Source organism: Electrophorus electricus, chromosome 15 (assembly GCF_041902795.1).
Source record: "Electrophorus electricus isolate QZ-2024a chromosome 15, ASM4190279v1, whole genome shotgun sequence".
In the NCBI taxonomy this organism is placed as follows: domain Eukaryota; kingdom Metazoa; phylum Chordata; class Actinopteri; order Gymnotiformes; family Gymnotidae; genus Electrophorus; species Electrophorus electricus.
The window spans coordinates 15,476,456-15,492,475 of NC_137511.1; the positions used below are offsets into that span (position 1 = coordinate 15,476,456).

Here is a 16,020-nt window from a genome sequence, read left to right on the forward strand (position 1 = left end):
CCTTTAATTCAGGCACCAGAAAATTTTGCACATCTGTCTCCCAGAAAAAGGAACTTGTAGTTGGTGGTAAAGAGTACAAATCATCAAATGCAGGGTCAAATAACAATATAAATAATTAAGATATGAAATATTGCCCTTCAACATGATTATTACCCATGTTGAATAAAATATCAAATAAATATTTAATATCAAAATATTAAATAACCAATATTAAATAACTAAATATCTGTGTAAAGCTACACCCGAGGTATTTGTGCCATGCACAAAACTAAATGCATCGTCAAGTGCCTCCATAATTGAGAAAAATGTGAAAAACTCCTTTTCCACAGGATATGACATGATATTTACACACATTAGTAAAATCAGTGAGAAACGCTGGTAGTAATTATATTACCCCATCTCTCCATGTAAATCTACTCCTATCCAAATAGTGCTATAGATGAACATATTTATCACTTTACAATGTCATTTTCTCCTTACAACTTTCAGGAACTTCACGTCTATTGCAAACCACCTCTGATTCTGCCTCGTCCCTTTCTAAGCTCCCCCACTTGCAGCAGTATTCAGTGCCCTATGTGGGCACCTCCACCCACTTCCCCTTCTCATACCCAACCCACCCTGGCTCACCCAAACCCACCCACCCCCTGCGCTCTCGCCTCCCCAGTAACCCCTCCTACTCTTCCTCCTCCCCTCCTTCCTCTTGCAACTCCCCCAGTCCTTTCGCCTCAGATGTCCTGAACCCTTTTAGTGACGTCAGTACCCTTCCCTCCCCTGCCCTGCCAGGTCACTCCCCTACCGTGTGGCCACCCCAAACTCCACCCCTCTTCTCCCTGGCCAATGTGCTCTCCATGGCCATGAGTATGGCCCATTCCTTCATCCCTACCCCCAACTTGCCTTCCCCACTTGGCCAGACCATGCCCTCCCTGGCTAGTTTTCCTCTGCAGTTTAGCCATGCTGTGCCACCCCAGCCTTGCTATCCCTCAGTATATTCCCCCAAGTATCCTGTGCCCATGCAGCCAGAGCCTACACACCCATATGGCATTCTCAAGGATCAGCCTGATTGTTGCCAGAACCCTGAAGCCAAAGTTCAGCACTGGGACGATGCATATGGATGCACCCTGAGGACAGATTCCACCTTAACGCACACACACATGATCAGTTCCACCCCTGCCATGGCTGTGCATATAGATGCTCCTGTGCAGCAGATGGGCTGCAGTGTCCCACAGGCAATGGTTTGGGTTAATCCTGCCCCTGCTGTCCAGCAACACCCTAAGGAATACACTGTGCCTCAAGGATACACACAAACCTTCCCCAGACCTTCACCTGACCAGTCAGGCTTCTGTACATCATCTGGGCTGTCATCTTCCCCGAGACCCAGCACAGAGACTATGGTGAGTCATATTCACCTGACGCTAATCTAGTACTCTTCCTGTTTTGAAGGGAAGGCTTTGCAAAGAAGATACTGCAAATATTTTTGAGGTGTGAAAATCTGTTTGTGGCTAAGATGGATCTATGGTACATCTCGGGTAATATATTATAGTTTCAGATGCATGCATATCCTATTAGTGAAATACATGGTATGAATTGTGAGGCATCATTTTCCATTATTCAAAACTGATGAGGTTGTTCTTGTGCCTCTCAAGCCTTCATCTTCTAGTCCAAGATCCCACTCCCCACCAACAGTACCAGAGACCAGCACTAGTGTGTGTGAACCTAAAGAATACCCTGTTCACTCTGGTAAGATGGAATCACACACACACCCAGCCACTAACAGGCAAACCTTTTTTTCCCTTACATAAGGAGATTTTATTATGTACTAGATCAAAATAAGTGTTAATTATGACTTAAGGGACCAGCTAAGTCCTCATCTGTCTTGCTCACAGTAAGCTTTGTATACTTTGTTTGTACTTGGCACAGCAAATGCACCCACATTGGTGTTGGAAGACATTATTGTCCATTAGCTGTTCCTTTGGAGGTGTTGCATAACCAGAATGTCTGGTTGTAATGTTCCATGGAATGCAGCCCATAGGTGTGAATGTTGCCCGAACCACACCAAAACAGCCCACAACTGACTTTGCCTTTCATGAGCTGTTACCCGTATTTCTTACATATGTTTACATCCAGCTCGGAGTCCATAGCATCCAATTCAGATGATGTAGCTGATGCAAATGAAAATGGGTTGCAGATTTTACTGTGGTGTGTTACCACTTATGTCATAAAATAACAGATCCAAAGATCTGGGTAAAATCCAGAGAAGACAACATTTATTTACTAGTTTAATAAGCATGCGTGTATGTTTCTTTCTTTTTGACACATTTGTTCTGTCAAGTGAATGTTCCTTGTCATGCCTTTTTGTTCTTTCACAGAGTCAAAGTCCATAGTCACAGTTGGACGCTTTCAGGTTTCCCCCACTAAAGAGCTCCCAGCAGCAACTTCACATGCTGATAATAAAACCACTCCAAATGCTGGACCCACAACTGTTGTTTCTGCAGATGCACCAACAGCACAAGCACACTTGGCCACCTCTTCCATTTGCTCCTTGCATGACACTCCAGTTGAGGGGCAAAAAATGTCAGAGGGAAATGAAATTACATTGTTAAGTTGCACCACGTCTCAGCATTTCCACACAGACGCTCCTGAAGACCCGCACCTCTCCTTGAATGTTGCTCACAAGTTAAACGAGCCATTCGGACAACAGGAAAACGTCTCGATGCAGACTCCTCATGACGTCACCCACCTCCATGAGCCATCTCCTCCACAGCAAGAAAGGAAGACTATGTGGAGTGAGGAGAGCAAAGAGGAAGTTCAGCCGAGTGGTAACCAGGAGCCTGATGAGAATGATGAGGGCCAGGGAGACCAGCAGCACATGGGGAAGAGGGGCCAAAAACCTGAGTCTGTCCAGTCTCTCACAGGGACATCCATAGACAGTGGGCTGTCTGTTGCCATGGACGCAGAGGGGAGCCTTTGGGATGGAGTGACGGGCAGCCCTCAGTATGCCACCCCACTCCACAATCTGTCAAGGCAGAGCCACACACGCCCCTCCTCATACATGAGCAGCGACGAATTGGAGAGCGACGATGATGAGATGTGGGATGAGCTCCTGGAGCTGAGGGAGAAGTAAGCATCTGATTGTTATGAGAAGCTCCCAAGTCAGCAAACTGGTCTATTTACAATATATAAAAGAAGCATTGTGCTCTCTCTCCCTTCCAGGCACCTCTGTGAAGTTCAGACTCTGCAAGCAGTGCAGAAGCGAGAGATAGAGGAGCTCTACAAGCGCATGGGGAAGATTCCTCCACCATGTATCGTGTCTCCAGCAGCAATGCTATCCAGCCGGCAGCGTCGTCTCTCCAAAGGAGGAGCTTTCCCTTCCTCTCGTCGCAACAGCCTGCAGAGATTGGATATTCTCCCCGTAACAGGTATAACTTGGTGTAGAAGAAACCCCATTCACACCCATGTAGAATCAGTATCTACATTTTAAGTTCATTTCAGGTTCAACTTTCTTACATTTCTATTAGGTGTATTGAAATTCTGTTAGATTAAAAACTGATTTAAATAATTGCTTGGACATCTACTGAAGGCTGTGTAGTTATTCATAAATTTGATTGGAATGCCACCATTTGACAGTTTCTGCTGAGGGCTGTTTTCCTCTGTGCTTACGTCATACTGTACTACATCCTTTTTGTTACACCCATAGATTAGTGGCCTCTCCCAAAAATATTTCTCCAGCTCCATCTTGACAACTTTTGAATTATGAATATTAAAATCTCTCATTTCATCATCACTATACACAGACTGCACCCACATGTCCATTGAAAATTTGAATGATGACATACATAACTACAGTATTATTACAGTACTCTAGAGATACGATGTGAGAAATTTAATCAGATGTCAGGTTCCCATGAAAACATACTGAGAACTGTCTGGTCCCTGCCTTTCTCACAAAATTCCTTTGACATGGATTGTACCCTTTACTGAAAGAGAAAAGTGAAACAGCAGGAATATTCATTCGAAAGATCTGAAGCAAATTACTGCTGTGTTTGGTCCACAGGGATCATAAGGAAGAATTCTCTGAGTGGGAGCAGCAGTAGCAGCAGCAGTTCACAGGAACGACCTCCTAAAGGGGTAACCTTTGCCCCTGACCTCACCAGAATGGTATGCCCCACTTAAATCATATTTGCTTATATTACATGCTATTTAGTTCTCTTTGTAGCTAATTCCCCTGACACAAGTCCAAGTAGGATGTTTTCTTCCAAATTTTAACTTGAAGATGTATATGCGGGCAATTACAATACATGTGTGCCCTTGTTTACCAAGTGTTAGTGTCTTGAAAAATTACTTCAAAGACATAAGGGTATAAATATCTGTGTTTTCAGTATTTTTACTCAGCAGCCTAATACATTTACTTGCTGATCACTCTTGAATTTGATGTGACTCATTCATGCAGTCAGTTCTGAATAGCTTCTTTTTCTCCTCTCTCCTTTCATAGTAAAATACATATCCAAGCCTGTTGGCAGAACTAGTTTAGACTACCTCATCCAGCCATCATCTACTGTTCACTCCCACATCCTACTGAAGAAAGAAGACTTTACACAGGCAGACCTTGCAATAGACAAAGAGACCTTCTCTGCTCGTAGAAGAGCAAGTGTCAGTGGCACTTCCTGTTCAGACGGTCACCGTGGTAATGCCACATTACTGCCTCTACTCATGCTATGAGTGCCCCCAGAGCCTCTAGTTTGTAACCCAACTAAAGATCAATTCCTTAGTTGACTGTTAAAACATATTAAAAATAATCTTGCGTTGGCTTTCATTCATTCTTTGCTGTTCACATTAGACTACGTTGCCACCTGAGCACAATGTATGAATCCCAGTGTATGAAATATAGACCAATTCTTTGTCCTTGCTTTAAAATAGATGCCTCTGTTGGGGTTGGAACAAGTGTAATGTACTTGAATTCCACCACTGCCACCCTGAACCCTGCTGTTGTGACAATGCTATTGGTGAAGTTGGTGAGCTTAGTGACATGAAAATGATTTGTTAGTTCTCTCTGATGGCTCACCAGTGGATCATTAGTGACTCCCAGTCTTGGCCATGTCCTTTGCACTTTTGAAAATAAACTGCCTGTATATGCAGCTGTTAGACCTGCTGAACAGGCATGTGTTTTCTGTGTATGTGAGAGAGAGAGGAAAGGGAAGAGTGAGAGAGAGATAAAAACAAACATCTAATAGACATTGTATTTCTGTCCCTGACATTTTGCTGTAGAAAGTATTGTACAACTGAATAGATCTGTCAAAGACAGCAACAAAAAAATATTAACCTCTTGTCTGACATACTGTACTGCTTATATAAAATTATTTTTGTTGGGTGGGTTTTGGATGTGTATTTTATTTTTCCCATATGGTTAATGTGAATAGAAGCTGGAGAACTGGAGATAATGAGCTGTCTAATATGTACATTTTGAAAGTGCAATGTGTGAATTAAATTGAACAATATGCAACCATTATATTAAGCCATTTTTTGAGATTTGAAGCTGTGATGCATTTGTTGCAGTTATAGTCTTCTCTTTGCTTGTGTAAGATTGTCTTTGCATTGTTTCACTAGTTGAATATGCCTTTTGTTTTATATTATAGAGGCATATATAGGTTATTAACTGACAAACACCATTACTAAAGTTGCCAAGTTAACTTTTACTGATACTATGAATGCATTTAAAAAGCACACAGCACTTCAACAAAATCATCTGGTTATTTTAAATAAAAATTGCAGACAATTCTACAAACTTTACGGTAATACCTAAGGAAACCAAATGTTGTTAAATGCAACACACAGTCCGAGAAGCGTTCTGATTACATTCAGCTCCTGCAATATTTATTTTGTATTTTTTTGCTGCACTTTTGTTTGAACATCCGTATTACTTTGGAAGATAGAACTTAATATGTAAAGAAATATGTATTGTTTATTGTATATAGCAAAACCTTTTCACAAAATACCCATTTTGACTGGTAAATGCTGACTTATGTTTATTTCAAAGATATACTAAATGAAAAGGCTTAGGGGAAAGGGGTTACCTTTCAATATGTTGGTTTGATTTAGCATTTTAACATTGTTCAAAATAAATCAGAAATCCTTTAAAACAGAATTAGTCACAAGCTGCAAACTACTTTATTTTGCCTAAATATGCACATTGCATTTGACAGATACAAATAGGATATATAAGATTGAGAAAAATGTGATTAAGCCATTTTAGTGAATGTGATGCTTTCTGCGCAAAGCTGCTATACTACCATGGCGTGCCTTTCCCTTTTTATACATGTACCAGGCTTCAAATTGAGTTTGTACAATAAACTTGGGGAAAAATGTATTTGTCGCATATATTATATATATGGTTATATAATGTATATGAAGTACGAAGAAACTACAAGACCCCACCATTTGTTATTATTACGCTTATCATTTATTACGTTACTACAGAAACTACAAGACCCCACCATTTGTTATTATTACGCTTATCATTTATTACGTTACTACAACAAATATTTACAGCGTGACTGACATTTTAATCTCATGCTTCTTTCCCCACGTATCAAAAACCCTACAAAACTCAATGTATATGTAATTTTATTTTCCACTAGCAATATTTGCTGCAGCACTGCCCCCGTGTGTTTCTCTGGCTATGGTGTGCCTCGCGCGGGAGAAGACATGGGTTCACATGGCTTCCACATTTCTTGGTCGGGACCTAGCAGGCAATAAGTGATCAATAGGTTTGTCCCCTTTTGGAGTCTGTGCAAACCACCTCTTGCTCCAAAGACACCACAGCCTTCCGACGCCAGTTCAGGTTCAATTCGCTCCAGTCTTTGCCCCACGCATCCTAGCTGCCACTTTTGCTTCCTGGTCTATTTCATCCATGATCCTGTCTTGGGATACAGAGTAGAATGTGTACCCATCTGTTAAGACAGTCAAGGCTAATAGGAAAACACATGATCTCAGTCCAGCCTCTAATTCAAACACTATGCTGGCCCACGAAATCGGCGTTTTCACAAATGTGTTTACTCTAGTTAGCTCGCTAGGAGGGGTAGCCGGCTACATGGCTAACCATAAAGCAAACCATATTATGTTCACCAAATCAATGTACGTTGCCCTTGAATATTTTTTCCCACCGATATAGTTGGCTAGCTATATCGACAGCTGTTCATGTCCTCACTTTACATATAGCTAACCTACCTGAGGAATATGTAAGCATATTAGCTAGGATAGCGCGCTACATTAAATGCATGTGGACCAGGTCTATAGCTAGCTAGCGTTAGCCCAAATAACCTTGCTGAGGAGGATACATATTCCCATCACTATGGCTCCAATGGCGAGTCCAGTTAAAATGTTCCGACCACGAAGCTTCTGGCTTTTCTTCTTCCACTGAGCCAGCTCCGCTTGACGGATATACTTAATCTGTTCCTGCGTCAATTTCTCTTTTGTAGGATCTATCCTCTTGGCAAATTCATTCTCAGGTCCAAATTTATTACCTTCCTTGTCAGCCATGCTTCCACACGCCTTACGTTGCCGCAGTGTTATATACTACGTGAAGCTCGGCTTAAATAAGAACTTAAACGTTTTGAGGTCGATCCATATTATTATCTTGTTTGTGCCAGTCACGTGCACCGCGCAGCCGCAGTTTCACGACTGTACGCTCGAAGGCGGAGAGTCAGAAACGTCAAATTCGCAACAGTTACGCCGCCATCTAGTGTGTTGCTGAGGAACACCTTATAGTCTTCAAAACCGTTATGACCTAAAATCTAACGGTGTACTCCGTATTTAAATGTACTTTTCGTGGATATACATTAATAAAATTGTGAACAACCTCGTATATATAACCATACCGTGGCTGACATTATTTTTACCAAACAGTCGAAAGATGCTAAGATTCGGCGAAGCTTCATTTGAAAATTTGTCAGACTTTCTAACCATTCTTAACAATAAAAACAAATTACATTTAGAGAACGTATCAAGTGTTTGTGGGAAGTTTAAGGACAAAAGAGTAGTGGGTAAGTAAACTTTACTTAATTTTGATATATTTAGGATACCCTACTGATTTTTAAAGCCATTTTATTGATCAACTATTGATACAAATGAAGATGACTATCTTTAAGTTTTCTTACTCCAACCTAAAATCACAAAGTTCAACTGAAAAACTCTGTTGTAACGATTATTTTTCTTTTGTCTCTTAATCTGTCTGCGGTTATTTAATTTCACAGAACAGACATTTCTTATTTGTGAGGAACAGGGACTAGACCCATTAGTAGGTTATCATGCCATTGAAATACTGGAGAGGCAAGTCAGAGAACTGATTATATGAGGATATTTCATTGTTAAGTTTTGTCATAGTGAACAATTCAGATTTTAATTCTGATATTCTTACCCCAGGTTTATGGTCAAACATATCGCCAATTTATTCTCCAGCCAGAAGAGTGAAGTCTGTGAAGGTGTCTCATGTAGGAGTACAGAAAAATATGAAGACTTACTCTTTCAGAGTCTGAGTGAAAAGTTCTACATCTTCATCCTTTCTAGTGTGCAGATAGCCAGCAAACTATCTTTACATTCCAGTGTAAGAGTTTGAGACCAGTTAAGAATATAATCAAGTTCAAGTTCGGTTTATTTGTCACATACATAGTCATACACAGTACAACACGCAGTGAAATGGTAATCTGTTGTAAAGTTGTGGTAATCCCATTAAAGAGAAGTGCAATGTCAAAAACAGGTCATTGACAACAACTCTGCATCAAGATATCTTCAGTCAGTCGGTAGCAACTGTGCCAGAGAAAAATTAATAGAGTCAGAGCTGCTCATCTTGAAAACTTTAGACTTCAAACTGAGTGTACCAAATCCTCTGTCATATGTGGAGACTCTTCTGGATGTTCTTGGTAAGACATCTAGCAACATTTCCTTACAAGCTCATAATAGTCAGGTCAGTTTAAATATACAGGTGTGCATTATTTGGCCTTGTGTGTTTATTATAGGCCATAATGACCCGACTGCCCCTGTCGCACACCTGCACCACCTGTGTAAGTATGTTCTTCAGTTTATCTACCTACAGAGGGATGCTATCTACCACTCACTACTCATGGCTGCTACCGGACATCTCGGCCTTTCCTCAGCTCAAAGGTGCCTACAGAATCTGTATGTGTGTGTGTAAGTGTGTGTAAAGGAGACAAAGAATGCTAATAGATAATCCATGGATTGCTGAATTAATCCACTCTGTTCACCACTATGTTTCTAATCACAGTTGTGTTGTACTTTTCAGTAGCATAACTGATAATTACAATGCAGTTATTACAGTTTCTAATCCACTTATCCTCATTGGTCCTGACAGTAACCACATTCTCTAACAAGCCAACAAAGTCTACAAAACAATACCATATATTGCAAAAATACTGCAAAATTCTCTACTTCAATCAAAACATGTTGCAAAACTGTCACTCACCCAAACAGTAACACACAGCAGTTCAACATTAAACACATACAAGCACATACAAAAACTGTCTCAATGATACAGATCACAGTCTGAATGATTCTAAAGTGCTATGGATGTTTCTTATTGTGGTGTATAATGCTAAAGGACATTTAATGTAATCTACTATGACTCATTACAGTTACACTAAAATCATCAGTATACATTGTAACGTAGGCATAGCAGAAGAAAAACACGTGTGGAGTGCTATCACCTCTAATGAGAGAGTACATGTAATCAAAATCAAACATATGAGAAAAAGCCATGAAATGTATACAGCAGAACAAGAAGTGAGTTTAATAAACAAATATGAAAGTACCAAAAATTTATATTTATATATATATATATATATATATATATATATATATATATATATATATATATATATATATATATATAATTATATGCAAAATTATTATAAGTAAATAAGGAAACTAAACGGAACAGAAAACAACAGAAGTACAAAAAGGATTAGAATTTAAGAAGGACTGGGGATTATAATTACATGGGACTGTAATACATGCATGAGCTAAAATCATAAACTGAAAGGAGATAACCAGGAATGGAGCAGAACTAGAATAAAGCATAAACACAGGATACAGAAAAACCTTTGAACAATATTAAAACAAGGAAGACTGTACACAATGAACTTTGAACACTATGAACCAGGAACAACTAGCTAATAATCTGATACCTACAAAACATGCGACGGTCCGAGTGCAACAGGGCAAGGCACAGGATGCAGCAGTGAGTCTCAACACACACAAACATTTATTGAAAACAAAAGTGAAACACAGACAACAAACACAAACAATAAACATTATAGCATGCATGTAAAACAGACTAGTGAACAGTGCAGATAAAGGGCACCGCAATACAAATAAAACACAGAAACAATAACTGACAAACACACTACAAACACAGGGGTTTAAGAGAGCGAGGACTGGAATCAGGTGCAGGAACTGAAGCAAGACAAGAAACACTGGGACCAGATGCATGGACAATAATGAAACTAGGAATAGGCACAGAGGCAAAAACAGAAGTGAAGATCTGAAGTACAACAGATATGGGCACAGGAACAAAAAAGGTAACAGGCATGGGCACTAATACTTGAACAGTTACAGATATTTTAACTCCATTAGACAAAGAAACATATTGGTAACAATAACTGAAACTGAAACAGAGACCAACCCAAAGCCAGGAACAGGAGCAAGAAGTACAGGAACAAGACACATAGGAGCAGAGGCCAATGAGGTCAACACAGGAACAGGCCTAGACACTGATAAAGTCAATGGGACAGGCCTGCAGGCTGATGATTCAATCATTGGATGCTGGAAGACCAATGTGATGGGCCCTGGAAACACAGGAGAGATGCGTAACACGGCCACTGACCTGTCACGGGGCAGAGTCATAGGAGTCCTATGCGAGTCACAGGATGTGGTCTCAGGAACTACTCTGTAATGTCCCTTGATGATACTGGAGAGTTGTGTGGCAGAGCCACCAGATATACAGGTTGGGAGGCTGATAGACCTGAAGTACACCCAGCTTGTGGCAGGTCTGGCAGATCCGGAGGTGCAGCTGCGGCTGCAGTAGGCACGGGTGTACCTCTGGGTGTGGATACAAAAACTTGGGTGGCATCTTTCACTACAGTGACAGGATTAGGCTAGCTGGTGTACTCCACGCCAGAGACAGTAATGTGCTAACTAGCATCTTCTACGCCAGAGTCTGGAAGGGGCTAAGTACTGGCAAGAAGGCCATGGAGACAGGGCGGCTGGCGGGAAAGCCACTGTGACTGGCTGAGAGGCCAACATGATGACCCCAAGAGCCATAGTCTCGCCACTGGGTGCGGCATCAGGAATGGGTTGGATTGTGTCCTCAATGCTGGGGACCAGAATAGACTCACTGCTGAGAGCCGTGTCATCCACGCTGGGAACTGAAACAGGCTGGGCAGCGTCTTCCACAATGGGAACTGGAATAGGCTGGGTGGCGTCTTCCGTGCTGGGAACTGGATGAAGTTTTAATGGGTCTGGAGGTTCAGGGAGCAGGTCTGACTGATCTGATAAAAAAGTGGAGTCTGTAGAATACCTAGGTAGCTCAGTCTTGGTAAGGCTACTTCGTGGCAACAGTCTGGCTATATGAGGAACAGGATCAGATGGAAGAGCAATCAGAGAGTGTTTACAATGAGTTGGTGGCTTTGGCCAACTATGGCTAAAAGATTTATTTTCTGGTGAGAAAAAAAAACACTGGATCAGGATGGTTATTAGACCCTGACACACAAAGGTTAACAAAGCAAAAATTCCCTCCAAAGTTTACATTTCCTAAGCCTAGTTTTTTACTGGTCATTCTGTAACATGAAGTGAACATGAGGCGGACACAAATGCCAAGAAGAGTGAGACTTATTATGTGCAAATCCAGAATCAGAGTCGATAGAACGGTCCAGGGTCGAAACACGGAGACAGGCAGATCCACAAAAAAGAACAGATATGGCAATGAAAATGAAACAGGGTGAACAAAGAAACAGAACAAGGTGAAAAACACGAAACAATAATCAGGCAGAGAAAACACAAACTAGGTGGAAACAGTACAACAGGACCAGACATCGAACAACAATGACACGCGAAACACTGAGGCAAACATGGGGATTAAATACATAGGTTAACGAGAACAAAACAAAACGCAGGTGAAACTAAACAGGGGTGGAGAACTCAACAAAATCAAGGAAGTAAATCAAAACAAAGGCATGAGGCAGGAAGCCATAGAAACCAGAACAAAAGGGAGGGGCCAACCATGACACAGATGGTCCAAAAAAACACAAGCATGAGAAACACATTTTCATTGTAAGTACAGTAATTTTATTAGGCATACAATATAGCACTGTAATACAAGTTCAAACACAAAATATCAAGCAACCAAAAAAGTCTGTAATATGATACAAAATACAAGAAAAAGTTTGCCATTTGCTTTACTCTGCCTGATCTATCTTGTCCCTGATATTGGACCATATGTGTTCATTAACACTGCAAAAAAAATTTTTTCCTGGCAATGCAGCATAGGAAAAATCTCCAGGCATGCCTGATCCAGCCCTGGCAGTCTGATACTATGATTACCCTACATGTCTCAAGCTTAGTATCTAAAAGTGGCATTTGGTAATAGGGATGGTGGTCATATACTTCCCATCTCCAGGCAGCAAAGAATTCCTCAATAGAATTGAATAACGGAGTATGGACTTAGAAATTCAACAGACATGTGTGGATCAGCTCTAAATCAGTCCCTCACTGCAGATGTGTGATGGAATTGGACATTGTCTCATATGACTGCAGAATATTTGCTGTTGAGCAATAGTACACTGTTGATTGGTTGAGAGTTAGATTTGCAGGTGGTGGTTAAGCATTTCAAGTTGAGCCCAATTTGAGGAAGTGTTTTGGGATCAGTAATTAGCAGCTGCAGTTATTGTGTTGTTATTTGTTTGATCAGACACTTTAATTTGATTTGTGTTAGCAAATGATCACTATGTCTACTGTTTTGCAAATAGTCAATTAGGAATGGAGACTGATGTGCAAGCAATGAGAAAAGTGTTCACTGCTGGGCAAAAATGTTTGCTCATATGTATTTGAAATTGACAGCATGCACCAATGGCTTGTCCAATGTAGTTTAGCACCTCAGAAAAACTTTTTCATTGTAATTCTTTCATTTGTATCAGAGCACAGTTTGTGTCAGTGACTGAGGACTACATGCTGTTAGGGGTTGGCGTTATCACTGTTGCTGCTTTCATCTACCAAACATTTGCTTGGAAAAAGGTAACTTCACTATATAAAGACTGTATTCTGTGTAACCAAGAGATTAATATCATGTAAATTCTGTAAATCAATTATTCTGTTAAGATACATAATTACCAATTTTGGAGAGAACCCCAGCAAAAACATGGGGCACTATTGTATCTTGCTGTATGTTCAACCCAAAGCTGTACTGTATCTAAACCTAAAAGGAATGGAAAGAGGTTTTCTCTTAATGCTTGTCAATGTCAATTTTCAGCTAGTTTCATGCACACTATGTCCAAAAGTATGTGTACACTCCTCCTAATTATTACGTTTGGGTGATTTGAGTTTAGGTGTTTTGGTGTATAAATTGCACAGTCATGCAATCTCTATAGACTAACATAAATATAATTGTAGAAAGCATTGTACTGAAGCTTAGTGACTTTAAATGTGGTATTGTCTTAAGATGCCACCATTGCCACATGCCAGTTTGTGAAATTTATGTCCTAATAAATCTGCTCCGGTTAAGTATAAGTGAAATGGAATTATATAGTGAAATGGAAATGTATAGGACTAACAACATCTCAGCCATAAACTGGTAGATCACACAAATTCACAGAGTAGGGCCGGCAAGTGTAGAAGTGCTCACCATGTAAAAATCACATATCTTCCATTGCATCACTCACCACAGAGTTCTCGACAGCCTCTGGGAGCAACATGAATAACTATATATTGGGAGCTTCATAAAAGGGGTTTCCATGGCTGAGCAGTTTCACACAAGCTTGAAATCACTATGCACAATGTAAACGTCAGCTGGAGTGGTGTAAAGAACTGGACTCAGTGGAGCAATGGAAATGTGTTCTCTGAAGTAATGAATCACACTATCTGGTGGTGTGATGGATGCATCTGGGTTTGGAGAATACCTACCAGAAGGCATAGTGCCAACACTAAACTTTAGTGGAGGAGGAATAATGTTCTGGGACTGCTTTTTGGGGTTTGGGCTAGTTCCAGTGAAGGGTGATGTTAATGCTGTAGTATGCAAAGATATTTTAAATTAATACTTACAATATAAATTATTGCTTACAATTTTATTGCAACAGTTTAGGGAAGGCCCTTTCCCATTCCAGCATGACTGTGCTCCTATGGTTTAACAAGTTTGTGGTGAGTGAATCCAGCACAGGGCCCTGATCGGAAGCCTAGTAAAACTCATTTGGGCTTAATTGGAACATAGGCTGCAAGCCAGGGCTTCTTGTTCCACATCAGAACTTGACATCACAAATGTGCGTTGGATTGAATGTGTACAAATTCTCACAGACACATTCCAAAATCTTGGGGAAAGCCTTCAAAGAAGAATGTAGGTCACTGCTGCAAAGGTGGGTGGGGAGCGGCTCTATATGGCTTTGGAATGAGGGAAATCAAATGGGAATGGAAGAATTCTAGGTGTGGATTATCATTTCCACACCGACTGAGCAGTAAAAACCTTCAGCAGGCCTCAGTTGAGGATTCTAAAATATATATCTTTTGGATACACACACAGCATCCAAGAGGAATATTACACTCAAATAAAGTGTTATCTCATTGACTCAAATGGACTACCAAGTTAAAGTTATAATGCACTATGCTTATGCTGGTTTGTTCCACAGGTTGTTGACGAGCTCACTCTGATTACTGGTATTTCGGCAAAGAGCATCATGGACTTTGCTCATGTGACTCTTATGCACATTACAGAGAGCAAATCACCATAATAGAACATGCCTGGTAATATAAATACATAAATGAAAAATGATTCTGAATGCCTTAGAATTGTGTAAAGTAGAACCACAGACCTAGGTAGAAGTTATGATGGGATGACAAGTGTAATGTTTCATTTTTATTTGGAGTTCACTTTCTTAAATTAAATAAAAATGATATATAGAATTTACATAGATGACAATTGAGGCGTTCAGAAAGTGAAAAAGTTTGAAAATCAGAGTCAATATCCTAAATATATGATCGAGGAAAATAACTGTATGTATCTTTCATTTTCTGCACTGCATAAAATGTCTAGATTTCATTTGTGTTCATTCAAAGGCTTTATGCTTTGATTCTTTTATTATAATATGGCATGAATCAAAATAAATTACTAGGTAATTTGTAATGGGTGGACCCTCAGACAGGAAGTCACTAGTGGAGGACAATTGTCAATTCAGTTGACATGGTTAGTCCGTCCTGGTCTGCCCTTCTGACTCTGGGTCTCAGTGCAATAGGTCCAGTCCTCAGCCGTGAAGCCTGAGAGTAGAGTAATGAGAAAAGAGAAGTGTATTTAAACTTGATTGTTTATACTGTTAGATGTGCATTTTTGTAATTTAGATCACGAAAGATCTGGAAAATGTTTTAATCCTAAAAGACCTTTGAAGAATATATTGGAGGCCAAAAGTTGGTACATTTAGTGGTCTTTGTATTATGCAGCATGCATTAATTGTGAATGGGTGACAGGACTTACCCTTATGATGTGGAATAGCTCATAAATCCTCTGCAGCAACAGAAACATCCCCAGAATGTCCTGCTCAGTAAGAGAGAGAACAAGAAAGAAATCTATTACAGACAATAGAAAGGCACAACAAAAATATGTTGGTGGTGGTATGACATCAGTCTGTTCCATCAGAAATGAAAATCTTTACGGGCACACAGCACCACCCCAATGTTTAATGAATTTTGTTTACCTCAAACTGCCTGTGTTGGTGGTATTTCTCAATATCAAAGTCATCCAAATCTAGTGTCAAACTC

At 40.3% G+C, this 16,020-nt stretch overlaps 3 protein-coding genes across 3 annotated transcripts in view; 2 read left to right on the forward strand and 1 right to left on the reverse strand.

The window, feature by feature from the left end:
• wnk4a (WNK lysine deficient protein kinase 4a) overlaps positions 1-5,889 on the forward strand; it is a 40,679-nt gene extending 34,790 nt beyond the window's left edge. The window contains exons 16-21 of the mRNA XM_027005125.3: positions 490-1,391; positions 1,644-1,737; positions 2,367-3,117; positions 3,211-3,416; positions 4,052-4,155; positions 4,490-5,889. Coding sequence (XP_026860926.3) covers positions 490-1,391; positions 1,644-1,737; positions 2,367-3,117; positions 3,211-3,416; positions 4,052-4,155; positions 4,490-4,492 — 2,060 coding nt within the window. The 3' untranslated portion in view covers positions 4,493-5,889. The remainder of the gene's footprint in view (positions 1-489; positions 1,392-1,643; positions 1,738-2,366; positions 3,118-3,210; positions 3,417-4,051; positions 4,156-4,489) is intronic.
• A 114-nt stretch (positions 5,890-6,003) lies between these two features.
• Positions 6,004-7,620, reverse strand: coa3a (cytochrome C oxidase assembly factor 3a). The gene is made up of 2 exons (XM_027005126.3): positions 7,332-7,620; positions 6,004-6,944 (listed from the first exon to the last, which is right to left on the reverse strand). Exons 1-2 carry the CDS (start codon positions 7,531-7,533, stop codon positions 6,838-6,840), a joined length of 309 nt encoding a protein of 102 aa, XP_026860927.1. The 5' UTR covers positions 7,534-7,620; the 3' UTR covers positions 6,004-6,837.
• A 190-nt stretch (positions 7,621-7,810) lies between these two features.
• On the forward strand, positions 7,811-14,999 carry cntd1 (cyclin N-terminal domain containing 1). Its single transcript, XM_027005064.2, has 7 exons — positions 7,811-8,036; positions 8,247-8,322; positions 8,416-8,596; positions 8,750-8,912; positions 9,009-9,153; positions 13,200-13,296; positions 14,898-14,999. The coding sequence occupies exons 1-7, from the start codon at positions 7,811-7,813 to the stop codon at positions 14,997-14,999; spliced, it is 990 nt and encodes a 329-aa protein (XP_026860865.2).
• The last annotated feature ends 1,021 nt before the right edge of the window (positions 15,000-16,020 follow it).

Coding starts and splice junctions, on each gene's coding strand:
- coa3a (XM_027005126.3), bottom strand. CDS start 7,533: ATGGCTGACAAGGAAGGTAATAAATTTGGACCTGAGAATGAATTTGCC. Junction 6,945..7,331: donor AGCCATAGTGATGGGAATAT/GTATCCTCCTCA, acceptor CTGTCTTAACAG/ATGGGTACACATTCTACTCT.
- cntd1 (XM_027005064.2), top strand. CDS start 7,811: ATGTACTTTTCGTGGATATACATTAATAAAATTGTGAACAACCTCGTA. Junction 8,037..8,246: donor TAAGGACAAAAGAGTAGTGG/GTAAGTAAACTT, acceptor TTAATTTCACAG/AACAGACATTTCTTATTTGT. Junction 8,597..8,749: donor AACTATCTTTACATTCCAGT/GTAAGAGTTTGA, acceptor TGTCAAAAACAG/GTCATTGACAACAACTCTGC.